Here is a 26496-nt window from a genome sequence, read left to right as displayed (position 1 = left end):
TTGATAACCTTGGCAAACCTCTTTATTTTAATATACTGCTGCAGATTCCAAGAGACTCAAATAAATTAGTATTTCTTTTATATCAGCTCTCTTAGAATTACCATCTTCTTTGACCTCTGCTTTCTGAAGTGTTTTCTCTCTCCCAAATGCTAATAGCAAAATTCAGTTTATTTACTCTGACACAAGCATTCATTAAATGCAAACCCCTCTACTTTAGTAATGGCAGGGAAAATGGGGAATCAGAAAAGCCAGACTCAAAGTTTTGAAACTAACACTGATGCTGCCATTCCACACAGTTATTACTCTTTCTTACAAAACACGTATCGAAGAGCCAAAACTGATAAATTTATAGTGAACAACAGCAGGCTGGAGTCTTATGTAATATATAAAGTGCTTGAATCATACTGAACATTTCCTCTGGTGCAAACCAGATTCTTCCTGGAGCAAGTTTCCTGCAGCTCCGCTGTTTTCAAACCTAATGAAACCCTTTGATGTGAAAGTTAAGTGTTTCCAACAAGAACTTGCTATTTTTTTAATGTTTTAGAAGCTCTGACAAACTTCAGCTTCAAACTCCATGACACTCAATTCCATCAATAAATACTGTCAGAGGCTTGCTCAGAGAAGAAATTCAGGAAGTTGCAAGCAAGTGAAGTTGAGTTTGAGGTGAAACAACCCTGAATCCTTATCTGCAGTTGTTGCTCACAGCTGATCCAGCACAGCAGTCTCAGTCTAGTGCTCTCTACTATTTTTAATGTTCAGAAAATTACATGGAACACTTGCTGACTAAACAGAGTTTGTTCTCAAACCAGGAGTGCAACAAAATGCTCCTGGAGATGTAGTTTTATGATGAGAGGGCAGCCTTTTAAGTGAATGAACTAGGTAGTTAACATATTAGCTAATTTTTTTAAATGGCAACTGCAGTGGTAATAAATATTGATTCCCTTTTTCAGAAGGTTATAATTACACTCTGATCAATAACAGTATCGTTTACCAAACAGCATTTCTGGATTTCAGAGACACAACCTGATAAAACAATTTAAGCAAGAGGCCTAATTTTAACAACTTTGCTCATGCAGGGTACAGAGGCCAGATTGAAGAGAGAAAAAAAAAAAAAAATGGCCACAATCCAAAGCCAGGAATGGGCTGTGCATCATTTTTACATCCCTCCTCTGGGAATGGATGTTCCTACCACTCTGCTGGAGCTCCAGGGATCCCACTGCCAGCAGAAGGAACCATCACAGCATTCCTTTCTTCCGTGAGGGTCAGCCTCATCTCCAACAGCTGAGCCTCCCGATCAGCGTCGTCCTCTGTCTTATCTGCAAGATGTCAGGATGGCAGTCAGGAGAGCAGAGCAGCTCTGGGTGCCTCTGGCACATGGCAGGGACTTTGTACCCCCCATGACAGAATAAACCCTGCTCTGCTCACGACCCAGCACACGAAGAAACACCCCAAAACAACAAACAATTCCATTAACGCTTCTCCAACTTTAACTTCACCCCCAAAAAAGCAAATTACTGCTGAGATCAGAGATCCAACTCTCCATGAAAATCTTTTCTAAGAAATTTGATGACATATTAAGATAGAGAGTGTGTGCACATCTCTCAGCCTTTCACCTTGAACAGCATTTTCCTTACCAGGCTTCCCCACGAGTTTCTGCAGCTGCTGATCAAGGTACTCCTGGCGCTTTGTTAAGGCACAGAGCCACTTCCGACGGAGCCTCTCCAAGTCCCTGTCCTAAAAAGGGGGGAAAAAAAAAACCACATTAAATATTGCACCAGGAAAGCCAAGGTTTCCTGACTGTGGTTTGCACATTTTCTACAAACCCTTCTGCTCATCCTACACCCAGCAGAAGATGAAGACACGTCCAAACCCTTCAACTTTCCATATTGTATTTGAAGTAGTTTTGCTTGCCAGCTCTTAGGCTTTTTTTCTGTACTACCCAGCTGAAAAAAAACTTTATTTCATACAATTCTTTGCCCCCAGACTACTCCAAAACTCACTGACCACTGGAGCTGGAAACCCCAGTCCTCACCACTCCCCTCAGTGTTTAGCAGCCTCATGTCATGAATCCATCCCTACCCCACACCATCCCACTGTTATGGCATCTGCAAATGTGCCCTTAAAATGAATTTTTTCAAGTGCTTATGTCCTTTAAAAAACCCTCAAAACACCAGAGTATCCTTAAGAACAATCAGTTCCTCCTCTAATATGCTTTGATCTGAAAACTTCTGCATTTGTAAGAGAGAATTTAAAATTTTTACCTGATAACTGTCCATTTCATCCTCTTCTTCCTAGGCCAAAACACAAAAAAACCCATGCCATTAATTTTTTTTTTTTTTTGATAGCAGGAAACATAGTGAATGCAAAAGGTGTAACTATTTTAAGCAATATTAACAGTCTTATATAAAAATAAAAGTCTGAGTTCAGCAATGGTCACAGAACTAAAACACACTGATATCCCAAAGATTTGCTGCTATCATCTCATCTAAACACCAACCAGAACAATCCAATAATTATAATGGAAAAATTCCATTAATGTTAACTACCAGAAGTCTTAATAATTGAAGGAAAGTGGAATAGAAGAAACAGGAGAAATACCTTAAAACCTGCTGATCCTGGACAGCAAAGGAAAATGCTGTTTTACCTCTAAGACTTAAGTGTTTCAGCAAGTGCTGAAAAATCAAAGTCTGGTAAAGAATCCCAGAACTGTTAAGGCCGAAAAAGACTTTTAAGACCATTGAGTTCAACCATCAACCAGCACCACCACGGTCAGCACTGAGCCTCAAGTGCCACATCCACGTGTTTTTTGAACACTTCCAGGGATGGGGAGTCTACAACTGCCCTGGGCAGCTGTGCCAGGGCTGGACAACCCTTTCCATGAAGGAATTGCTCCAAATATCCAACCTGAACCTCCCCTGGCATAATTTAAGGCTGCTCCCTCTCATCCTGTCCCTGTTCCCTGGGAGAAATCCCGATCCCACCTGGCTTCCCCCTCCTATCAGGGAATTCTAGAGAGCCTCATTTTCTCCAGGCTGAGCCCCTTTCCCACCTCCCTCAGCTGCTCCTGGGGCTCCAGCCCCTTCCCCAGCTCTGTTCCCTTCCCTGGACACTCTCCAGCCCCTCAGGGTCTCTCCTGCCACGAGGGGCCCAGAACTGCCCCCAGAACTGAGATGTGTACAAATGACTGGAGGCAACTTTGCTGTAAAGAACTGCAAAAACCTACTGCAATTATTAGGGAATTAGAACAGCAGCCACACCAGGAGTGACAATGCAGACTTTCAACCTTTTATTCCCATTATCTTCCCACGGCAGAGACCACCTTTAATTCTCGACCTTCATCCCAAGCAGAGCCACTTGCAATGAGCAAACTCCCCCTCCTCATAGGGAATGGAAAAGGAATGAGGGCTCCAATCCTCAAGGAGTTATTACTTATCTAGTTAAAAAATAACGAGCCACCAGAGCCCACTTTTCTACCTTAATCATGAAAGCAAAAACTTAGCTAAGCTAAAATTAAAAAGCCATAGAGAAGAGGCATTTCCTTAGTTCAAGGTCTTTAGAAAATCTTTTACATTCCAGAGATACCTGATCTACCTGAGATAAGAGAAATGATAATAAGGGGACTAAAAATCCAGGTGCTGATGTCCAAAGCCTATTGTAAGCGACAGGTCTCATAAAATCTGATTTTTAATGGCCCTTTCCCATGGGGGTTATCAGTTTCAGGCATAACTCATTGGTTTCCCTCTCTCAAGTTGAGTTGAAGTCTTTCTCCTTGATAGAATGTACTGGTTTGGGGACTGCCAGCTCTGTGGGGTAAGCCTGGAACTGGTCAGTGGATCCGAAATTCACTGGGGAATAAATAAAGTGAGGCAGACAGGATGCTCCCCTGGGACTTGTCTCTACAAACCAGGCTGAAAGGGGCACTTGTAGGTTGTGGGTCAAGGAAAAACTACAAGAATCAATCATGCTGTCCTAGGAGAGAAACTTCCTCCATTCAGGAGTTTCCTGGCTTTATAGGAAGGAAATGTGGGTATCAGGGGCTGCTGTGATGGAAAAGCTGAAGAGAAAGCCAGCAGGAGCATAACAGGGAATAACAGGAACAATCTGCCCAGGATGCTGCTGGAAAGGTGGAAAAAAATCCCCTTTTTGTACCCCAGACACATGGGAAAGGACTGCCCGGGTTAGGAGGCAACAAAAACCCCAAGTACTTCAGAGCTCAAAGGAAAACCCATCCTGATTAAGCAAAAAAAGGGGAGCAGACAGGGATTGAATCAGACGCTGTCAATAGGGTAAATGTTTTGGGACATCTCCTACTTTTCCATTTAGCTGGCCTTGTCTCAAGCAGGGCAGCAAATCAAACAAGTTCAGAGACTTGTTCTGCTGCACCAGATTTTGGCTTTTCCAGCTCCAGGGAGTCACTGAATTCTCATTTATCTGTTGTGGGGAAAAAAGTAAAAGTCCACCAGAAACTGACAGGAGCACTGCAAGAAGACAATTCCTAAAAAGAAAGGGATGCACATGAGGTGCAGTGTGTGTGAGACTGTCCAACAACTGCCCAACATCTACTGTGGGCCACAAGTGCTTCCTGGAATTCTAACATTTGGAACTGGACACTATTTAAATATATGTTGCACTGGTTTATTTTAGTTTGAATTTTTAATTTGAATACATTAAATTAATTTTTGTTTTGAATAATTACGTAATATTGCCTTCCATGTCTAATATTTGAAGTAAAATCTACACAAAAAACTCCTAACGGATTTTAGGAATATTTGTATTTTCTTCTTCGAGCGTGTTAAGGCTGTGCTGCTTTCAAAGATAGGAAAAAAAAACCCAACCAACACCAGAAGAGACACAAAACATCTTACAAGTGTTATTTTTGCCATGGAAAATGATTCCCTTGATGCTTTTCAGCTCTTGGAAATAGCTGACAGTAAATATTCAGAGTTTTACCTGATAATTTTGTGACTTGATATGCTTTATTTGAACACAGCCAACGCCAACAGATAATATGGATTCCTCCATCAGTGGCAAGGTCCCAGATTCCTGCACAGATTTCACTTCAACCTGGATTCGTCGAGATTGCCCCTGTCCAAAAGAACAACTTGAAATGCTTGTTATAAAAAAAAATAATATAAAGTGTTGAAAGTTTAATTCCAGAGGGACCTCTACTGGCAGCCAATGGCAAGGAGAATTTTATGTTTCTTTTGGGAAGAACAAAATGCTGCAATCCCAATGACTCAGTGTTCAAGAGATCCCCCTCCTGTTGCAAGGATTTCCATTTACAGGATTTATGAATTTACAGAATGAAAAATAAAAGTTCAGCATTCAGCAGCTCCCCAGTTTACTTTTCTGGAGGGTTTTCAAACGTACCCTTATAGGATTTCATTTTTAATACTTTTGAAGGCAGAAAATGGGATCTTCTTCCCACCTACAAAAGAGGAGGGCAAATAGTCTAATTCGGTGAGCTACTGGAATTTCAGTGAACTTTTTCTGACTCTGCTCTCCTTGGCTGAAAATTCTGACCCACTGATGGTATCAGTGCAGCAAAGCAACTGCACTTTAGTAAAACTGTAAGGGGAAAAAAAAAGTAAATAAAAGGAAGAAAATTAAAATAAAAATCAAAGGAGTCAGTGAGGTCAGAGGAGCAGCCTGTATCTAACTTTTACTCATTCCTCGTGTTCTTTGGGCAGCAGCTTATCAATGGCTCATCATTTAAAAATGTGAGCTGCTCAGTTAAGCATTAACAATTTAAAGCAGGTAGAATTCAAAGAACAAAGGCGTGCTTGGCTGGAAGGATCAAATAAAAGAGAACTCTTGGACCTCTTTAAAAAATAATGAAGTTCAGTGGAGACTGATGTCCCTTCTGCCAGGTGCTGGCACAGGACAGGGCACAGGACAGAGCAAAAAGGTAACAGGGAGGGCTTTGATCACCTTTAAGCTGAGTTTTGCTCTGTCTCCCACTTCACACCTGTTTTCCACAACATCACATTTTGCACCTAAGCTTGACGCTGCCTTGGCCACCCAAAGCAAAGCTTCCCAGGTGACAGCTGGAACCCTGCCCGTGCCACCTCACCTGTCTGAGCTGGAAGATGCCTCCTGTGCTGACGTCCTTGGCAGGGGTCACCTCAACTGGGCAGTACTCCCCGTTCTCATTCAGCTCCAGGACCTGAACCCACAGCTCCACTTTGCGGGTCACCTCACTCCACCTGCACAACAAGTCACGTACTGGGTTGTTTCTTCTCTTTGGATGGGTTTTTTTTTTTTTTTTTTTTTATCCCCAAAGAAAAAGGAATTAAAACATCAAAACACTGAGCTCACAGTGCAGACTGAAGCAGCAAGAACTGAGGCTGCAATAAACACACCATTTGTGTGTACAGCTGTGCAGAGCTTCTAAATTTTCCTGACAGCTATTTTAGTCAAACATCAGAAATAAGCCTTTTCCTGATTCCAATACAAACCCCAATTCCACATTTAAGCTCTGGTCTCAACTCCTGCCAGAGAAGCCCAGTGCTGTCAGGGCAATCAGACTGAGAAGGAAGACAAAAGAATGAAATATGACATTGTCTCCCAAGCTCTCAAAATTCAGAGCACTTTCCTGCCATTGCCTTCTCTCCAACTCTTCCCAGAGCTTAATAAGAAACAGCCATTTTTGTAATTAAAAAGGATAGAGGTGCTCACTACTTAGCTATCAAACATAACCCACTATTTTAGAGCATCCTTTTCCTCTTTGCCATATTTTCCTGACTTGTATTTTAAATCTCCTTATATGCAGCTTAATAGTCAACATAAGCTTAAGCTGCAAGTAAAAAGAGAAGTAACTGCCAATAAATTAAGATGCAGAGCTGCCTTCTAATTGAAGAGGCAAAACAACTCACATTTAAGAAAATGCTACTATAAGATTACTTTGGGGACAACAAATGGTGCCAGCAAACAAACACCACCTCCCTGCAGTCTGAATTACTGTAATATTGCATATTTATCCAAAATGAGGTAAAAAGGAAAAAAACTTTTCCAGTGGAAGCATTACAGGGATGGCATTTCATGGCCAGGAATGAATTGGAATCATATAGCGGCGTTCAGTTCAAAATCTGACTCCTTACCCCAAACCTGCTTCGAAACTGGGCACCTCAGATGGTGATTTTCCCCAAATTCTAAACCAAAGATGTATTTTCCACATGTACCTGTCCCGAAGGCTGCGTGTTTTGGCTTGAATGATTCCCAAATCCCACAGGGCTGGGTTTTTTCGGTCACCACTCTGCTTGTGTCCATAAACTTCAATGGCCAAAGCACCATCATAAAGATGTTCCATGAAGTCTTCAGAAATGTTCACAGAAACCTCCTGGAAGGGACAAATCAGCTGGTAACTGCTTCTACACGACTCAGGCTGGGAGATTTTACTGCCTTGACTTTAATAAAAGCATTTAGTAAAATTCCCCCTGGTTCCCAAGACACGATCCAGGGGAAAGGAAGTGTTGCCTCAGTTTCTAAAATCAGGAGGCAGGTCAAAGGTATGCGATTTTCCAAAGATTAAAGTCTATAAGGAGGTGAAAAATGAACACAGGCTGTTGCAAGCCCCGAGCCAATGGCTCAGAAAAAAAATCAAAGCATATGTTGCAATGTTCAGAATCAAAAAATCAAAACTCATCAGAAGGTGTTACATCCATTTCACAAATGGGAAGAGGAATAAATTGCCCAGTGTGATGAGAAGTGATAGAACACAATGACAGCTGGGGTGATTTGGCTGAGATTCATCCAAGCTGACTTTAGATGTCTCAATAAAAGATGCCTCTGCTCAGCTGCTCCAGAGCCAGTGGGAAGGAAGAGCCTGTCCTAAATATTCTGTTCTGACCTCTAACAACCCAACTTCAGCATCTACAGCAGCCCCATGTCCCAGAATTGGGACATTTCTCTTCATTTCATCAGAGTTTAGAGTGATCAGCTCAGTTACTGACATCAAATATCCTCAGAGAAATATCCCTCATCCACAGTGAATTTTACTGTGGATAAATTCCAATGTAAGTTTTTCTGATGAACTGATGTTTTCCTTTATTAACCCACTTCACCTTCAGTAATTTTTGTACAAATGAACAGTGCAGAAGAATCAAACTTAAATGGACTCTGAAGACATTTGAGTTCTTATTTAAAAAAAACATTAGTGTATCAACATCATGAAATTAAAAATGGTATTAGGGCATGACGAAATAAAATGGGAGAAAAGAGGCAGATAGAACTGCTACACCAACTTAACCTGCCTTTTTTTTTTTTTTTTTTTTTTTTTTTTTTTTTGCCTGCCTTACAGTTTAATTAATAAAACAGAAAAAGAAATTACATTGCAGTGGTCGAAGACAACCATGCACCGTGGCTCCTTGCTGATGGAAGACTGGGAAGGATCCACCTCAGGTGCAACAATAACTGGCTCCACTTGATCCCAGAATGTGTATTTGCAGAACACAAAGTTGGACAGGTGCTGTGGCAAACCTGTAGCTTGAAGTATTTTGATCTGAAAAGGAGGTGAGAAAGAAATGAAAAGCACTTATTCATCAGGCATGGAATTAAAAACATCACCTGGCACAACAATGTTCCACTGCAAAGGATTGAAAAAGTAAGAACAGAAACCCAAAAACAATTTAGCAAATAAAATTTCTGCACTGATTCTCATTGGAGGCAATATCTGGAGTGCAGCAGCTGAGGACAGTCACTAGATGTCACCAGGCTCATATTTCCTGGAAGGGACATTCTGCTCATTTTTAATGGTGAAATGCACCAAGCCCATTGCAATTGAAGAGGGAAAAAATAAAAATCTCATAATTCCAGTGGCTCCTTTATGCTCTAAAAATCCTTGGTTTAAGATACTACTTGTTCTTACTCTGTGATGCTGGAAATAACATAAAATCAACCCCAAAGAATGCAAAATTAGCCTGTCCCCTCATCAAATCAAGGCCAAATAGAAACAAAATGTGAATTCTCACTCAGATCTAAACAAAGCCATCATATTCACCATATATTGAATAAACTTTTATTCTCCATTTGTCAAATTAAGACCAAATGAGTTGGACTTCTGCAGCATGATCCTCATGATTAGGCAGGAGTATTTTTTGCCAAAATGCCCAATCCTGCTTGAAAGCACTGGAGCTCTATGGGACAGGATAAGAAGTGGGGGGAAAAAAGCACAATTTCTCCCAGACTGTTCATATTGTCCATAAGTCAGCAAGGCTGGGGGACCACTCCCTCTCATGTTTTTCTTGCCTTTCTTTTCTTACCTGTAGCTTGTAGTTTTGCTATCACAGAACTGCTAGTCAATATTTCCTACTAATATTCTTTTTATTACTAACAGTAATAAACACACTGTACATATTTTACAAAATATTTAGTATTTAGAGAAAGAAATATTGAGAGAAAAATAAATATTTAGAGATAATGATATGATGGAAATTTATCAGATTCTGTGACTCTTCTTGAACTGGATATTGCAGTGCCAATCCTAATACAAAGACCTTCCCTGGATTCCCACAAAATTCCTGGGGTAAGCCTTTGGCACATTAATGCAATTAATGAAAGGAACAAACCCCAACCAATTATCTCGTGTTACTTCAGCCATTCCAGAAACAAAATGAGGTTACAAAGAAACATCCAATGTCCAGAAGCCAAGGATTTCTTTCTGACTCGGGATGGGAAAAGGTTGCTCAGAGGTTGGGATACACCTGGAACTCACCCTGCAGACAAGTTTTCTCTCCTGGATGTCATTTTCATTTGAGTAGTCAGGACTGTCCTCACCTCCCACCAGCCTGTCATCGATTTCCCCGCTCACTCGAACAACTTCCACGTGGAGACGACCCGAAACCTGGACAGGAGTCACAATTATTTGTGTGCCAGAAAATAGTGACAGGTTCACCCCCTCCCAGTCTGTAAGCAGCCAAGACTTTATTCCTTTTGCACTGCTCTTGCACTCTGCATTTGTTGCACCACGTGAAGAACGCTTTGGAGCAAGAACCAAAAAGCCTTTGTTGCAAAAACCATGAAGAAATCAGACAGTGGGGTGACTTGGGGAACGATCTCACCTTCAAACCAGTCTCTGGAGGGTCTGCAAAGTGCACACTTGATGCAGAGCATGGAGGATGTTGCCTGGTGTGCTCTGCTGCCTTTGAAGTTGTTCTTACAGAACATATTTAAGAACCTATTTTCTCGATGGCAGGCAGTGAAACCAGTGGAGGTATAGCTCATCCTAAGGACTTACTTTGGGCTGTTTCCCTCAGGAAGATGCTCAGGAAGCTTTCTCCTTTCACACTCACCTTGCTGGGATTCAGAGCTTTCTGAAAACTCCAGTAAAGTATTATGGGATTTACACAATTCCACACTGCTAGCGAAGAACTTGAGCACACGAAACTGGAAATTATCTATTCCATCCTGGCAGTAAGATCCACAGGCTGCAATTAAACAGCTGAGTAAGGATAGATCATAAAAAAAATGACAAACCTCTCCCTTCTGATTGATGATTGGAACAGCATATTGAAGTTTCACATCATAGAACAGGCACTCAAGGAAAACATTGGCTACTCCAATAAGGCTGTGGTTTTCCTGCTCGTCGTAGAAGGGATCAGCTCTCCTGAAATAAGCTCTCATCACCTGCAAGCAAATCCAAAGTCTGTCAGGAAACCAAACCTCCCAGGAAACACTTTTCAAAGTGTTGCACAACCAGCCCAGTGAAAGAAAAAGGGACTCAAGCAAGAGGCCTGCTTAGATCACAAGAAGAATGGAAATGAATTTTACTTGTCCTGAGCAAGTCCTCCTTAACTTTGCCAGATTCCTGAACATTAACTGCTGTTCTGTTACCTGCTGCTTCCCATTGTGTGCTCCATTCCCTCACCAAACCATGCATGCAAGCAGGGATCAGAGTGACAAGATAAGGGTTAATTAAATGCTGAGGATCAATTCAGTACTAGGAAAAGCAAAACCTCAGGGAAACACAGCCCTTTGCATATTCCCTCCCCACCTCCACCCAACAATGAAAATGTAACAGGAATACAGTTACAGGAGTACTTTTTACTTACTGGATTGTCTTCCTCACAGTCTTTCCACTCCTGGTAAAGGTCCCTCATATCCACCAGTCGATTCTCCAGCTTTTCCAGTGACCAGATCTGTTTGCCTTTCCCTTTCCTCCTCACCTGGATTGCAGGCTCGCTGAGAATTGCACCTCTCTGCCAATTAAAGGGATGCCAAGAAGGAATTCGTGTCACAACAGTGAAAAAAGAGTTTAAAATTAACACAAACTTGAGAATATCTTTGGGAAAAGTCTGTTCTTTATTTTTGTTCTGGCTTGAGCAGCCAAATCCAAGCATAACAGGCTCTGAGTTCAGCTGTCACAGTGTATTGGTGTTCATTTTAACTGGGAAGTCTAATCACAGCTACAGGCACTGGTTTCCATAGATTTTCACCTTGCATAAGTGTTAGAAATGGGAACACTTAAGCATTTCATAAATACCCTCAAGTTACAGCAAGCCTGGAGTTCCAGCTAAAATTACGCCTGCCTGCAACTTTCAACTAGTGCAGACACTTAACCGCCTTTATCATCCTGTCTCTTCCCCAGAAGACTGTGAGAAAAACTTCTAAAACAACTGACAAAAATTATAATCCTGGAATAAAATCCATCTACTACACTAAAGACAGTGTGAGTATCACCAAAATACTGATTTGGCTTCAAGAAACAACAACAGCTTCGGTAGCCAGCCTGAGACACAGAAGTCTGGGTTCAGCTCCCTCCTTCCAAAATTTCTAAGGTGACTGGGAAAAAATAATCCAAATCCTCTCTGCTCCAGATCCTCCCTCCACAATGGGGATGGCAGAATTTTCACAGCTCACTGGGATGATGCAAAGTCAAATGTCCACAAAGGGATGGTAAACACTTGCAACAGATGTTACCCAACCTGCAGAGACTTCGTCACTCTGCAAGAGCAGCAAGTGGGAACTTCAACACCAGGGGAAAGGTCTTGCACCAAAACATTTCCCTTTTAAGGCACATTTTAGGATTTTCATGGTATAAAATAAGATAAGGATGTAGCAGAGATGTATTTAATGTACATTAGTGGAAAACTAACTCAACCATTAGAATCAGAGTTAAAGAAATATAAACACTGAGGGACAAACTCACTAAACAACCATTTAATTCAGTCAGTGTGACTGTACCTTGCTGTTGGCATTAAGGCTTGAAGCTGGGATCTGAAGGGTCACTTTGTACTCTGTCCTCTTGTCCAGTTCCTCTCCGATAAAATTGGCTTCTCTCACATACAAATTGGCTTTAACAATCTGCTCTCGCAGCTTCCTCAGGCTGTGGGTCAGCATTTCTTCTCTGGAAGAATGGGATTGGGAAGGGGAAACAGGAAATATCATGAGGTTCATGAAAAGCAAAATAAATGGATGAGGAGGCAACTGAGAGCTTGTGGGTGAGGAATAAAGAGGGAAGGGACAGGTGACATTATAGCGGGACTGCTACAAATACTGGACAGATGAGCCCCTCCAGAAAACCCAGAGGCAACCTCATGTTCACAGGACCTGGATTTCACCTGAACTTGTGCAAAGGTTTGGACACTGCCCTACACAACATCCTTGGGTCCAGCTATGGGGCTCCCAACATAAGGAGGACACGGAGAGAGTCCAGAGGAGGCCAAGGAGCTGCTCCAGGGCTGGAGCCCCTCTGCTCTGGAGCCAGGCTGGGAGAGCTGGGGGTGCTCACCTGCAGAGGAGAAGGATCCAGGGAGAGCTCAGTGTCCCTTCCAGAGTCTAAAGGAGCTCCAGAAGAGCTGGAGAGGGACTTGGGACAAGACATGGAGGGACAGGACACAGGGAATGGCTTCCCACTGTCAGAGGGCAGGGATAGATGGGATATTGGGAAGGAATTCCTGGCTGTGAGGGTGGTGAGGCCCTGGCACAGGGTGCCCAGAGAAGCTGTGGCAGCTCCTGGATCCCTGGAAGTGTCCAAGGGCAGGCTGGATGGGGCTTGGAGCAACTTGGGACAGTGGAAAGTGTCCTTGCCCATGGCAGGGGGTGGGACTGGAAGGGCTTTCAGGTCCCTTCACACCAAAATAATTTTGTAATTTTTAACACAAAAATCAGGTGTATGAAATTGCATTTCAACTGGGAAAACACCCTCCTATCTGTATGAATTTAGCAATATGAAAATTAGGATGCTGCTGTAGGTTTTTAACTAGCTTTGGAGACTTCTCCATGCATCTGCTGAACAGGCAGCTCTTGTATAGTTCATTCCAGAGTTTTCCCACCACAGATGTGGATGTTCCACATTACAGAGAAAGGTTTATTCACATATGACCCACGTGCTCACTGGCCTTCCTGGCAAGTGTGAGAGAAAGTGGCAACTGTGCAGCCCAGGAATCTGGCCCAGGCACACAGCTAGCACCTTGTCAGGCTCTCTGCAATATTTTTTAATTCCGAAGTTGCTTTTCTATACATATATATTATATCTGTATTTTTCATGACAATGTCTTTACCACACTCGTTTATTTAGGGTTTCATCTTCCTCCTGCAGCTGCTCTTTTTGACAGCAATAGTGGAAAAGATTATTTAGGGGCTGAAGTAAATAACCTCAGTGCCATCACCCAGGAAGAGGCAGAGTGGACAGTAACCTCTCTGTGGTTATTAAATGGTTTTTACAATGATCTGGATTAAAATTCTTTGTATCATACTCTTACTCCCTTTTTTTCTTTATTTGCACTCTTCTGCTTGCCAGAACCTGCCCAGGTCACTCAGCTGGATCTGAGTCAAGAGGAAAAAGAAACCTTCCAGCAGCTGAGTCATTCATGACCCATGAAAGAACAAACTCACAGAGAAGCCTCAAAATTTCACCCAACCACCTCATCTTTAGTTAAATTTGCTGCTGATCAGGACAGAGCTTCTCCTTAATAACAAAGCAGGAACTCATTATTTCTCATATTTTCTACCACTGTAGGTCTGGCTATTCTGGAGGTGTTCAAGGCCAGGTTGGATGGGGCTTGGAGCAAACTGGGATAGTGGAAAGTGTCCTCCTCATGGCAGGGGTGGAAGTGGATGGTCTTTGATGTCCCTTCTAACCCAATCTGTTCTATCATTCTGTGATTTTTAGACAAATATTTTGGCCGCGTCCTCCCCAAGCCGCGCCACGAGCCCTCGCAGAAATCCACCACAAGTGCAGCACAACTAAAATCTTGCCAAATTCGCTGCAGAAATTTGACTGAATGCCCCTGATGGTCACAGGGGGGGTACCCACCTCTCCTCTGCCCACTGCCTGAGGCGCTGCTGGGCACTGGGGGAGTGGAAGGAGAACCTGTCCATGCTGCGGAAATGCTGCTTCTCGGGCGAGAGCCGCCGCCGCAGCTGCTCCAGCTCGTGCTCGTACATCAGCCTCTGCCTCTCCAGAGCTGACCTCTTCTCCTCCTCGTGCTGCTGCTCCAGGCTTTGCAGGATTGACTGCATTGGGTCTAGGCAGAGTTTGAAAATAAAGGAAGTACTGCAGTGAAATCCATGCTGAGGAGCGTCCTGGATGCGTGGTGTGAGCGCAGGTATCAGGTAAAAAGAGAGGCTCTGGTTTTGTTGCAGTGCGTATTTAGAAAGTGCTGCTGAATTCTGAAGCAAAACAAATTTTTACAGGGCAGATGATTTAAGAGAATTAAGAAAAGGGAAAGCCCAAGCTGGGGAAAAAAAAAAAAAAAGTAGTCATCCTGTTTCCCAAAATAATGTCATTCTGGGACAGCTACATAAGACCACAAAAACTCAAAAACACAGTTTCAGAGACAGAAATCACTGCAGATAATGCCTGAGTGAGACACAACACAAGAAAAATAAACAGCCAAGTGAAAACACTTTGATTTGAGACTGCAGTTCCACCAGCATTCCACTTTTGGCTTTCCCCTCAGCAAGAACTGCCAAACCAAACAGTCTGCCATGGTTATTTTTCCCTCCTCAAGCACAAAAATGACTGTGATGAGTCATTCACAAGAAAAATTCTCCAAAAGGAAGTTATAAGGGGAAAAGTCTGTGGTTATCCTCATATTTTGTACACATTCCCAATAATTTTTTGTGGCTCCTTACCATTACTACCAAGAGCCTTCATGGTGACTTCCATCTGGGCATATTCGTAGCTGAAGTTAATCTCACTGGACACCTCACTGGAATTGTCTCCATCTATATCCAGCTGCTCCACACTGTTACTGCACTTCATGGAGTTGTCCCGCTCCTCATCCTCATGATCTGCCTTCTTTTTCTTCTTTGGCAAATTCAGCCTTTAAATAAGAAGAACATTTTTAGAGAACTATTGATTGCTCAGCTCTGAAACACAGGGCTGCTTTCAAATATTGTTAAAATTCAGTAGAGCCTCCAAATCAGAAGATTTATCTTCCCTTTCAAATTTTATTGATCTCCTGTGGGTGTAATTTTCCTCAGGGCAAAAACAGGAGCAGAAGGTAAACTAATTAATCCATTCTACATTCTCATAATTAAGTACCTCATACTACCAATAATACAGTTTAGACAATCATGACATTTTTCAGTCATTCCACATCCAAACAATTTAGAGGCAATAATGAAGTGATATCTCACTTTTTTAATGTGGGCTCTCCTTTTAAGGACGAAATAAAGCAATGACATTATAGATTATCATTCAAATCCACTGATTTCTGAGGTATTTCAGAGGGTTTTGAAGCACAGTCTTGAACTGAAAACATCTACCAGTGATCCTGCCTGATACAGGAAAGTCACAGACATGGCTGGGACTACAGGGGACAGAGAGCACAGTGACCTTGTAATAACATTTAGCATTAAAAACCAGTCCAACATCAGTATTGTTTTTATAACCCCGTCTTTCCTCGTACCTTAAACCAAAACAAAGTGGGTGGCAGTTTAGAATTCCTGTAATAACTTTTGTTACCTGAAGAAGTGGTTGTTTCCCCACAGGATTCTGTCTCCATGGTGCAGCTGGATGGGACACACGACAGCAGAGCCATTTACAAATGTCCTGGGAAAAGGCAAAAATCTAAAGTAAATATATTTATATGAAGCTTAATTTTTTCCCCCTGCCAGGATTACTTTCATTACTGCAACAAGTAAAGGTAGGAGAAGAGATTTATGGATTGCAAACAGGCAAAACATTCCCAGAAAATTCACTGATCTACCCAGTGCTGTTTCATACATGCCTCAAATTCAGCTCCTTTTGACCTCCTAAGCTCATGAAGTTCAGTACATTTAGGTAGATATTACTACAGCTGTGTCTGGGGAGTAAAATTAAGAGCTTAAAAATGAGCAGCCTGAAAAAACAAAGTCACTAGAAAAAAAACACTTGCACACTGCTCTGAAATACAGACACAAATTAGAAATATTTGAATAAGGCAATTGACACCTTTGTTACATGAACAGCTTAAAGACACTATTACAATAATCAGAAACTACTTTTATTTCAGAGTCAGAATAAGTTTGAAAATAGGATTGTGGGATAACTCAAATTTGAAGGGAATCTCAGGCTGTCACCCAGTCCAATCTGCTCCAAGCAGGATCAGCCACAAATCAGGGTAAATGTGCCAAGTTTGAATTTTGTGTATTAACAATAAGTTATTGGAGATGCTGACTCTGCATGTCATTTTGTGATCAATCTGAATATGCCAGCTGCTTCTCAAGTAGAGCTACTTAATTGAATAAAGCAACAAATGCTTCAGCAGCTCTTTGCATATCAACAGATCTCCTAAAAAATGAATTCAAATTTGGATATGAGTTACATCTACACAGCTGCAAATCTGTGAGTATCTACTTGCTGAAAGCACATGCAATTTACTCATCTCCTCTTTGAAAATTTGGGCTACAAACACCCTCCCTGATAGAAATCCCACTGGAATGGAACATGAGTTGAACAGGTGACAATTAAAATGTAAAAGCAGAATTTTTCTTACTACGAAGGAGATAGAGAAGTTTGTTTTCCAAGTATCTTTGTGCACCATTAATCATAAAATACTGGATAAAATGACAACTATCAAACAGCTGTGGCTGCATTTTATTCCTTCACCTGGTATTTTTTTGAGGGGTCAGCATAACCTGGCCTTCTGGGGTGATGTCTATGATGCAGTGCTCAGGAAGAATTCCCATTCCACACAGCTGGATATCTTGAGAGTTGTCTGAGCCGATTAACGTGTGCTCCTGGGGAAAAATTAATTCAGATGTTAACGATGGATTGCAGAGGTTCACTGGGTCTAATTCACTCGTTCTCCTTCTGGATGTGTTGTGTCATCTGGTCCCAAAATTTCACAGCTGTTCAATACTTCCCTTCGAGGGAAAAAGAGAAGGAAGTCAACACTTTGTCTTACAATAACAAGCAGGGAGTACTCAGGAAGGTTTACAGGAAACAGTTAAACATGAAAATGAAGAGAATTTTATGATTTAATGGAGGAATCCAGTGGCTCGGAATGTTGTAGAAGCCAAAGGATTTCAAGTAGGAATTTAGAGAGGCTCTCAGTGGCAGATCCATGGTGATTATGGAGGTTCCACCTAGATCAGCAACAGCTCAGGAAATTCCTGGATACTCAAGGTATGGGGGATCTGGAAGATGAAGGATCACCCCACACATAAAATTGCTGAGGTTGGAAAAAACACTCTAAGACCATCCAAACATCCCCCAGCACTGCCAAGGCCACCACTGCCCCATGTCCCCAAGTGTCACATGCACATGGCTTTGAAATCCCTCCATGGATGGGGACTACACCACTGCCAGGGCTGAATCTCCCTTCTGGGACAGAAATCTCCTTTTTAGGCATCTCCAAGCAATTTTTGAGGAACAGATTTAACAGTTTAGACAGGTCAGTTCAGGTTGTTCTTCAGTACTTGAAGGACCTGGTGCACACACAAATCAGAAAGTGGGCAAATATTCTGAGAAACAAGAGAGTTAAATCTCAGGATTTTAGGAAAAACAGCTGCAAGTAATTTTATCATAATAATTTCAAAGCAGAATTTTACATCAAAATTCCCCACAAGAAAGACAAATCCGAGTTATTAAAAAAAATAACAAAAACTAATTGAAGGAGACAAAATCTACCCCAAGGAGTTTTCCCTAGAAAAGGAAAAGAGCACAGAATCACCTGAGATTTTTTCCTGCTGGCACTGATGGGCCAAAGGCTTTGCCTTGCTCTTGTCCTTGTTCCCAGTGACCACTGTGGCACAAAGTGGGATCTGTCCCAGTATGTGCCAGTGATTTAACAGCTGAGTCACACTCTGGGCTTTCACATGCAAGTTGTCTGGGAAAGAGTCAACCTCTCCCAAAGCCTCAGCTCTTTTCTCCTTTTTAATGTGTTTTTTTTTTTAGCAGATACAACATGGAAAAAGTGTTTTCCCTTGTTTCTATTGAGATATCGCAGAGCCACGATGGCTGATATAAAAGAGGATCACATATTTCCTAAGACTGACTAAACCAAAACCATCTTTCAGCTTAATTGCTGATTTTGTGGCTGTTTTGAGAGTTACTACCCCACTTCAAAGGGCAGAAAATGATTTAATGTGAAGCTCAAACCGCTGACGTTTGCTGCTAAATTTTTAGGATTTGCACTCCAAGATGTGACTTTAAAATGGTTGTACCTTGCTTCTCCTCCTGAGTCCTCCATCTACAATTTGTAAAAGCCACAATAAACTGCCCAAATATTTCAACACAGGGTCCAAAAGTCACATCATGTGTTTGATGGTTAATATCAGAAACAAGGACAGCACATCAGAAGTGCTGAGGCAGAACAGAACTTGTTTTTCACTGCTGGCAAGTTGCACGAAGAGGATTAAAAATGCATTTCATAAACTGAAGAAAGCAGCCAGAATTTAGACTACACATGGAGAAGCTGACTACTGATATGCTCAACCTTCATATAAAACAATTTCATGGGTAAAAGCTTGTGAAAGTTTGCATTAAAAAACCCCAACCAACAAAAAAAAACCTCATCTCAGAACAGGAGACAGTTTCTCAAAAAGAACACGTCTAAATTTCTTTAAAAAAAACGCCCAAGAAAACCCAAACAAACAAAAACATCAAATCCCAAAAATTTCCTGTGCTACAAAGAATTAAATTTGAAATAAAAAGGTTACACTAATAAAAATCTTGATATTTTTAGATATGCAGTTTTATAGAAGTCTCCAAGTACACCTCTGCCAAATGAATTAGAGGCCTGACATTACAAAATTTTTATACATAAAAAAGTATTTTTACCTTTAAATAGTACACCAGGAGTTCATTGAGAGCTGGATCTGCATTCAAATTAACCAGGAAGCACTTATTATCCCCAACTTTTATTCCAGAGGACTGCAGGGATATGCCAAGGCTTTCCAGCTGTTTCTGACGCTCCTGTAAGAGAGCAGCCATCAAAATTGAGCTGATTGATGCCCAACCCTTCGGAAATCCATTCCCATCTGCCAGATCCACCAGGCAAAAATGATGGATTGATACTTCTAGAACAGGAAATTCTTTCTTCTGCAACAGGTGAGGCTCAGAAACTTCAGTTCTACCAAGCTCTGCTCAGGGGTATCTGTGATTCCTCCTGTCCTCGCCCCTCCGGCTCCGTGCTTTGGTCCCACACATTCCCATATTCCCAGTGGGAAATGAAAGCAGCTGGGAGCAGCCTCCTGCAGCACTGCAGAGCTTCTCCATGACCTCACTGGAACAGCAAAATGCTACCACAAAGCCATCTCTAGAGCCCTTTATTCTCCCTTTCCAGCTAAAAAGCAAGAAGTTAAGTTAAATCCCTGCCAAGCCAAGCTCCATGTCTATCCTTTGTTCCAGAGCAATCAAAATGACAAAAAACTGGCAACCTGCTATTTAAGTAATGCAAAGAACACTTCCTGTAGAACAAGAATAGCAGCATTTTGGATGGTGTTTTGTTCTTGTCAAAAGACTTCATAGAAATGCACAACAAAGCATTACTGTGCAAAAATGTACATCTCTCAAAGGGAAGGGTTTGGGTGAGACCAGAGCAGTGAAAGAGGAACATTAAACATTTCTGACTTAGAAACAGAAAGGGATTCTTCTACATAAAAAATCCACTGGGACAGAAAAGTTGAGAATTGTTCCCAGGATCAGAGAGAAACTGAAGTGAGACTCACTGTCTGCAACAATAATAACAAATATAACAATATAACAACAATAACAAAAATAACAAAATAACAACAATAATAACAAAAAAAAAATTAGAAATAAATATGGGAGTGTCCTTGAAGGATTACTGGGAGAAGCAGAAACAGAAGAGGGTAAAATTAATAAGCAAAACACATACAAGAGACCTACAGTGCTTTCCCAGTGCTGCTGAGACTTTTAAAAATATCAAATTATATAATGTAGGAATAATCCTGGAATGTTTATCTTTACCTATCAGTGTGCTTATACTTAAAAACTGAGTATGTCACAATATTCAGGATCATTCTCTGCTCAGTTGTACCAGGTCTAATCAAGATTAAAATTGCAAAGAAATGGCACAACTCGCCCTTGATTTTCTGTTCCCTGTCTCCCCACACGCTTACAAACCCAACATGATGTCCTTGTAAGGAAAAGTCATGTGTGTGTGAGAGAGAGAGAGAAAACAAAGAACAGAGGAGAAACTGCAGTGTGATGTCAAAGATCTCTCTTCCGATCACCAGTGCCAGGCTCTGAAATTCACAAAAATCCTTATTATCTACAGAGAAAAAGCACATGTTGCCCTAAGGAGAACTTGGCCCACAATGTGAATCTCATAGGATTAACTGAGAGAAAAAGAGCCAGTTCCTGTTAATTTTTTCTCAAGACCTAATGTTAATTAACTTAAACATTGAAAAAAACCCATTAGAAGTATGTCAAATGCTCACTGAAAATGTGAAAAATTGCCTGTTCACGTGGCTGGTGTTTAAGGCTTTGAACTCTTATTGATGCCTCTTTGATGGTCCTTGCTCTCTATTAGGAATCATCCTTTCCTCAAAGATTTACAAATATCCCTCCTTCCTACCTGTCTACCCCGACACAATTTGACAGACAGATGAAAAAGCAGCAAAGACAAAACGTGGAGAACAGAGCACAGCCCCCTTTCCCTATATCCCTGTCCCACTTGGGAGTAGGAAGTAGAAAACCAGGAGTGAAGCTGAGCCTGGGGAAAAAGGAGAAGAGGGGAGAAGGTGTTTTAAGATTTAGTTTTTATTTCTTGTTACTCTGCTCTGATCTGATTGGTAACAAACTAAACTCATTTTCCCTAGTCCAATCAGTTTTGCTGGTGAGACTAATGGATGACTGATCTCTCCCTTTCCTTATTTGGATCCAGGAACCTTCTGTTACACCTCTCTCCCCTGTCCAGGCGAGGAGGGGAGTGACAAGAGTGGTTTCCACTGACTTCCAGACAGTCCTGAAACAGCCTGTGCTGCACAAACACTTGTCCTTATCCCACCTCTGGAAAAAAACACCCCTTTTTCAAGGCTCATGAAACTCCCAGCTCTGAAACATCCTACCAGGCTGGAAATTTAGAGACAGAAAGGCAGAGAGCTAAAGCAGCACCATGCAAACATCAAGGCACATTAACTCTGGAGAGCTGAGCCCATTACTTCAGTTTTTCAACCTCCCCACACATTCAATGCCTAGAACCTATCGTGTAGGAAAAGAGCAGGATTTTTTTACTATTATTATTTTTTATTTTATTTTTTTTCCACCCTTATACACAGGGAGGAATTGCACTGAAAGGCAGGAAGCCCTCATAGTCACAGGCAGCACTTCTTACAATGGATCTTTAAAACCAAAGTCAACACAGTCTATTCTGATTGTGGCATCTACAAGAGGGCTTTGTACCAGAGGCTCCATTCTCCCCTTATTTATTACACACTATTCATCACCTCCCAACACTCCTCCCCCTCCAAAGCTCCCCTCTGCAAATATATACATCAGCATTTGTGTGGGAAGAACCCACACAAATTATTGCGTCATGCAATAACCGTGGTGACCTGCACAATTTTTCCAATGTAATCATCTCCAGTTATGGTCTGAGGCCCGAAATATCAGTTTAGGAGCTATTAAAACACACAGAGATCCTCAACAGCTCCATTTTTTATCATTCTGAATGTCCTTTGCTTGGTGCATTGAGGCACTCAGTCCATAACCTTGCACTGAATGCTTTCAATGCTCCCTCCTCACAAACAATTTGACTGCCTGAAGAATATAAAAACCCCTGTAATCCTCTCATCCATGGATTATTATTTTTTTTTTTTAATAACCTCTCCATTTGCATACAGTGACAATTTATTATTGTCACTGGAGTGGTAATCTGGGAGGCACCCATCTATCACAGGAATTAAGTGAAGCTTTTCAAAAGGGCAGCAAGCTTGACCTACTTACCCATAAATGTGGGGAGAGACTCAGACAACCTCTATGAACTGACAGACAAAGAAAACAAACCTATTTTTCATAAAACATGGGGGCAGGGAAGGAGGAAAGAAAGAAGCAAACCTGAGCTATCTCCTCAGTTTTTCGTAGTTTTTCTTCCCAGGTCACAGTCATCTCCTGAATCAACTTTTCTGATTCCTCCAATCGTTCTTTCAATTCTGGTGATTTCATAGCCTGCAGGAATAAAAGCAAATGAAACAAGAAAAGCTTGTTGTGCTTTGTGTTTTTTTCCCTCTGCGACCACACAGATGGGGGAATAAAGGCAACATGACTCATTTTTCAAGGCACACTTAGCAGTAAGTAAGGGGGTCTTAAAAACACACATTGCATGTAAAGGCAGAATCCACCAAAAAGTTCTTTTAATTAGTTTCAAGTACAGATGTGAACGTGGAGTTTATATACTTCAACACAAACTAATTATGTTATACTGGCAGATTTGCACAAAGATACTCACACACAAACTATACTTATTTCTACATTCCAAGTGACTCATACCAAAACCAGTTTTGTTTTTAAAGATCTTGCTGCTCTGGCTATGTCCCCTCAGCTGTCAAACCCTCAAAATGACACCTCACATCTCAGTAAATTGCTATGCCACCAAAATATTTTTATTGCTCATTTTTAAATGGCCTGATGTGTGCAATATTTTTTTCTGTAGGAAAAATGCAGCTCTTCTGGTTGTGCACCTCTGCATCTTTATATGCAGTTTAGAGACTGAATATCAAAGGAAGCTTTACATTGTGCTTCTGGACACTGAAATTCCATTTTCTTGCTGTTTTGCCACACCTCTAACTTTGTCTGGTGAAATATTCAAAGGCACATGTTCCAAACACGGACTACCTTAAGAATAAGAAGACACTCCCTCAGCCATCCATCAGACACCCCAAAAACTGAAAGGGTATCAGCATTCCCCCATGCCTGGAAGTGTCCAAAGCCAGGCTGGATGGGACTTGGAGCATCCTGTGATAGTGGAAGGTGTCCCATGGCAGGGGGCTGGTCTAGAAAAGCTTTGAAAGGTCCTTTCCAACTCAAACTGTTCTATGATTTTTAAACTTCCATCTCCATACTGGCATTTCCGCCTCTACAAACCTTGCTCAAAAAGCCTGTGGACTTCCTTTTGTCGTTATTTCATTACTGCTAATGAGGAACATGGGTTTGGCTGGTTGGCATTTATGCAATGCCAATTAAACAATGGGAGCATCGTTCTCCAGCATCAGACATTCCCTTACCACAAACCCCAAAATCCCCACAGGAATCCAGATCAAAGAGTGGCCTCATTAGACTGCAGTTCCTTCAAGAAAAGGAGCAAGTGCCAGGATTGGAAAATCCTGTTTTAAGACAGGAGTTTCTTCTGCCTCAAGACACAACAGCCTAGGAACTGTCAGCTGATGTGTCCTGTGTGGGCTGTTTCTGCTTTAAATACCTAAATATGGTGTAAAATGGAGAAGGACTTTGGACAACAGTCTGGAGGGACAAGGGGGAATGGCTTCCCATGGACAGAGGGCAGATTTGGGATACTGGGAAGGAATTGTTCCCTGTGAGGGTGGTGAGGCCCTGGCACAAGCTGCCCAGAGAAGCTGTGGCTGCCCCTGGATCTCTAGAAATGTCCAAGGCCAGGTTGGACGGGGCTTGGAGCAGCCTGGGATAGTGGAAGGTGTCCCTGCCCGTGGCAGGGGCTGGAACTGGATCAGATTTAAGGTCCCTTCCAACCCAAAACCACTCCATGATTCTGTGAATTCCACACAGGAAGGGAAGTGAAACCAAGGGAATTTCCCAAACAAAAATTTCTAATACCAGAAAAAAACATGATCAGGGCAAAGGGGTGGACACTACCAGGGCAGAATGATGAAGCCCAGATACTCTCAAGGTTTAATTTGTCCATTTCTTTGGACAAGTAGTGAACATTTTCACACATTTCTGCTGCACAATGACTGGGGTAACTCTCCTCATTCCCTACAATGCCCAAATAAACAGCAAAGAAATGGGCCCAGCCTGATCCCCAGACCCACAGGCTGCTTCTCTGCTGGAAGCAGGTGAATTCCCAGCTCTGGAAGGACAAGCTGGTGGCCTTGGCACAGACAAATTAAAACACCATGTTAATTCCACCAAAAAAAAAAAAAAAAAAAAAAAAAAAAAAAAAAAAAAAAAAAAAGCAGCAAGCATGGATTATAAAAGTATAAAAGAAAATGGGAAAAGAGGATAATTCCATACTCTGTGAGGGGAAAGTCAACTGTCATGTTCTGTTCTAGCTGTTTGGGAGAGAAAAGGACACTGACACCAAAAGGTAAAAGAAGCCCCAATCCCCACAACTTGGCAACTTCTATATCTCGAAATGAGCTTTGAAAATGCAACCTGTCACAATGAGTCATTGCTTTTGTTCACTTCAGGAAGTTATTTATGCACATTTCTGGAAGAGCAATTAGATGGGCAACAAATGTAATGAACTGAAAGGAGCACAAGGCTGTGAATGTGGGGTTTGACCTTTACTGTGCAGCCTCTTAACAGCAAATTGCTCTGGCTTCTCCCTGCTCTTTGTCAACGCCACTGGGATGACAACTAGGGTGGGATTTTAATACTTGGGAAATGAAATATTTATTATTTCATCCTTAGGAAACACAACTTCATTACTTTGGACAGCTGCCATTATTTTGGGAGTAATACTAAAAAATGAAACAAATGGGGATTACTTGCAACTCTCAGAGTACTGTAAAGTCTGTAGCTGATACTTTAGAGGAAGTTTTAGATATTTAATATTATGATATTTAACTTGAGACACCTTAAAGAAACAGATACACACACAGTGGATGCTTAGCATGTTAGGCACCTCAAATGAGAAGAGTCCAAAATCCACAAGTCATTTGCAGTATCACAGCCTGCATTCCCTCCATACCTCATGATGCAAATGCTGTAATCATAATTTTTCTGAACTGCAAACCACAGGGATTACATCACCATTGCTTTGTCCCTTTGGGAACAGAACTCAGAATTACACTAATTCTTGGCCTTCATCTGACATTTAGACCGTGTTTCTGTTGAAATTTCACTGCAGAAGCAATCACAGAATAGGTTGGAAAAGACCTTGGAGATCATCAAGTCCAGCCTATGACCTAACACCACCTTATCAACTAATCCATGGCATTGAGTGCCACATGCAGCCTTTTTTTAAACACTCCAGGGATAGTGACTCCACCACTTCCCTAGGAAGCTCATTCCAATGCTCAGTCACTCTTTCTGTGAAGAATTTTTTCCTAATGTCCAGCCTAAATTTCCCCTGGTGCAGCTTAAGGCTGTGTCCTCTCATCCTGCCACTGCTTGTCTGGGAGAAGAGACCAACCCCCACCCTGGCTACAACTTCCCTTGAGGGAGTTGTAGAGAGATATTGCTTAGTGCCTGTAAGAGATTCCACAGCTGCAAACAGGCAAGAAAACTTCATTTAACTGAAGCCGCACCTCACAGGATGTGGCCATGCTGAATTCTTAAAATATATCGGCAGAGCTCTGCCTAAAAATCACCCAGTCTTAACTGGAACTATCCATGCCTCCATGTCCTCTGCATCACAGAGTAAAACCAAGAATGCTCAACAAGGTGCTCAGTATCTTAATGAACGCCCATGTTTCAAGACAGGGACACAGAAAAATGTAAAATAATTATACAAAGGGAGACGGAAGCATCGCCTGGACGCCCTGCAACATTACCTCATGGAATTCTGTCTCAGGTTACAAGATGTGACTGGGGGTATGTATTCTATTGCCATCTGTTAGAGGCAGGGCAATTATCTTCTCTTAATTGGGCAATTTATCTCTTCCATTACCAATCCTCCCTTCAGGAGATATCTTCTGTTAATGGGCCATTAAGTGTCACTGCATGACTGATAAAAAATTACTTCATGCCATTGTGAGATGCTCCACCCAGGGGGAGGAGCCAAGCATTCCTACCTGGATATAATCTGAGACTTGGAACACCAGAGTCAGCCTTTTCCCGCTGGATTCCCAGAGGAGCAGCTTTCATCACCAGATTTCCAGAGGAAGACCATGCCCATCTACACCATTGCTGGACCTTCAGAGGGAAACTGCACCCTTCTACAGGAGAACCACATCCGTCACTCC

General features: G+C 41.9%; 1 protein-coding gene across 4 annotated transcripts in view; it reads right to left on the bottom strand.

Moving 5' to 3' along the window:
- KIF13B (kinesin family member 13B) overlaps positions 1 to 26496 on the bottom strand; it is a 120154-nt gene that overhangs the window by 33009 nt on the left and 60649 nt on the right. For all 4 annotated transcript variants that reach the window (XM_053937390.1, XM_053937391.1, XM_053937393.1 and 1 more), the window contains 17 exons: positions 22454 to 22564; positions 19211 to 19345; positions 17036 to 17166; positions 15911 to 15997; positions 15076 to 15266; positions 14255 to 14465; positions 12181 to 12343; positions 11049 to 11195; positions 10474 to 10623; positions 9713 to 9841; positions 8330 to 8500; positions 7182 to 7339; positions 6074 to 6206; positions 4951 to 5085; positions 2262 to 2291; positions 1635 to 1734; positions 1190 to 1316 (listed from right to left, as the gene is read on the bottom strand). In XM_053937390.1, coding sequence (XP_053793365.1) covers positions 1190 to 1316; positions 1635 to 1734; positions 2262 to 2291; positions 4951 to 5085; positions 6074 to 6206; positions 7182 to 7339; positions 8330 to 8500; positions 9713 to 9841; positions 10474 to 10623; positions 11049 to 11195; positions 12181 to 12343; positions 14255 to 14465; positions 15076 to 15266; positions 15911 to 15997; positions 17036 to 17166; positions 19211 to 19345; positions 22454 to 22564 — 2309 coding nt within the window. The remainder of the gene's footprint in view (positions 1 to 1189; positions 1317 to 1634; positions 1735 to 2261; positions 2292 to 4950; positions 5086 to 6073; positions 6207 to 7181; positions 7340 to 8329; positions 8501 to 9712; positions 9842 to 10473; positions 10624 to 11048; positions 11196 to 12180; positions 12344 to 14254; positions 14466 to 15075; positions 15267 to 15910; positions 15998 to 17035; positions 17167 to 19210; positions 19346 to 22453; positions 22565 to 26496) is intronic.

The sequence above is a fragment of the Vidua chalybeata genome, chromosome 3 (genome assembly GCF_026979565.1).
Source record: "Vidua chalybeata isolate OUT-0048 chromosome 3, bVidCha1 merged haplotype, whole genome shotgun sequence".
In the NCBI taxonomy this organism is placed as follows: Eukaryota; Metazoa; Chordata; class Aves; order Passeriformes; family Viduidae; genus Vidua; species Vidua chalybeata.
This window is presented reverse-complemented; position numbering and strand designations above follow the sequence as displayed.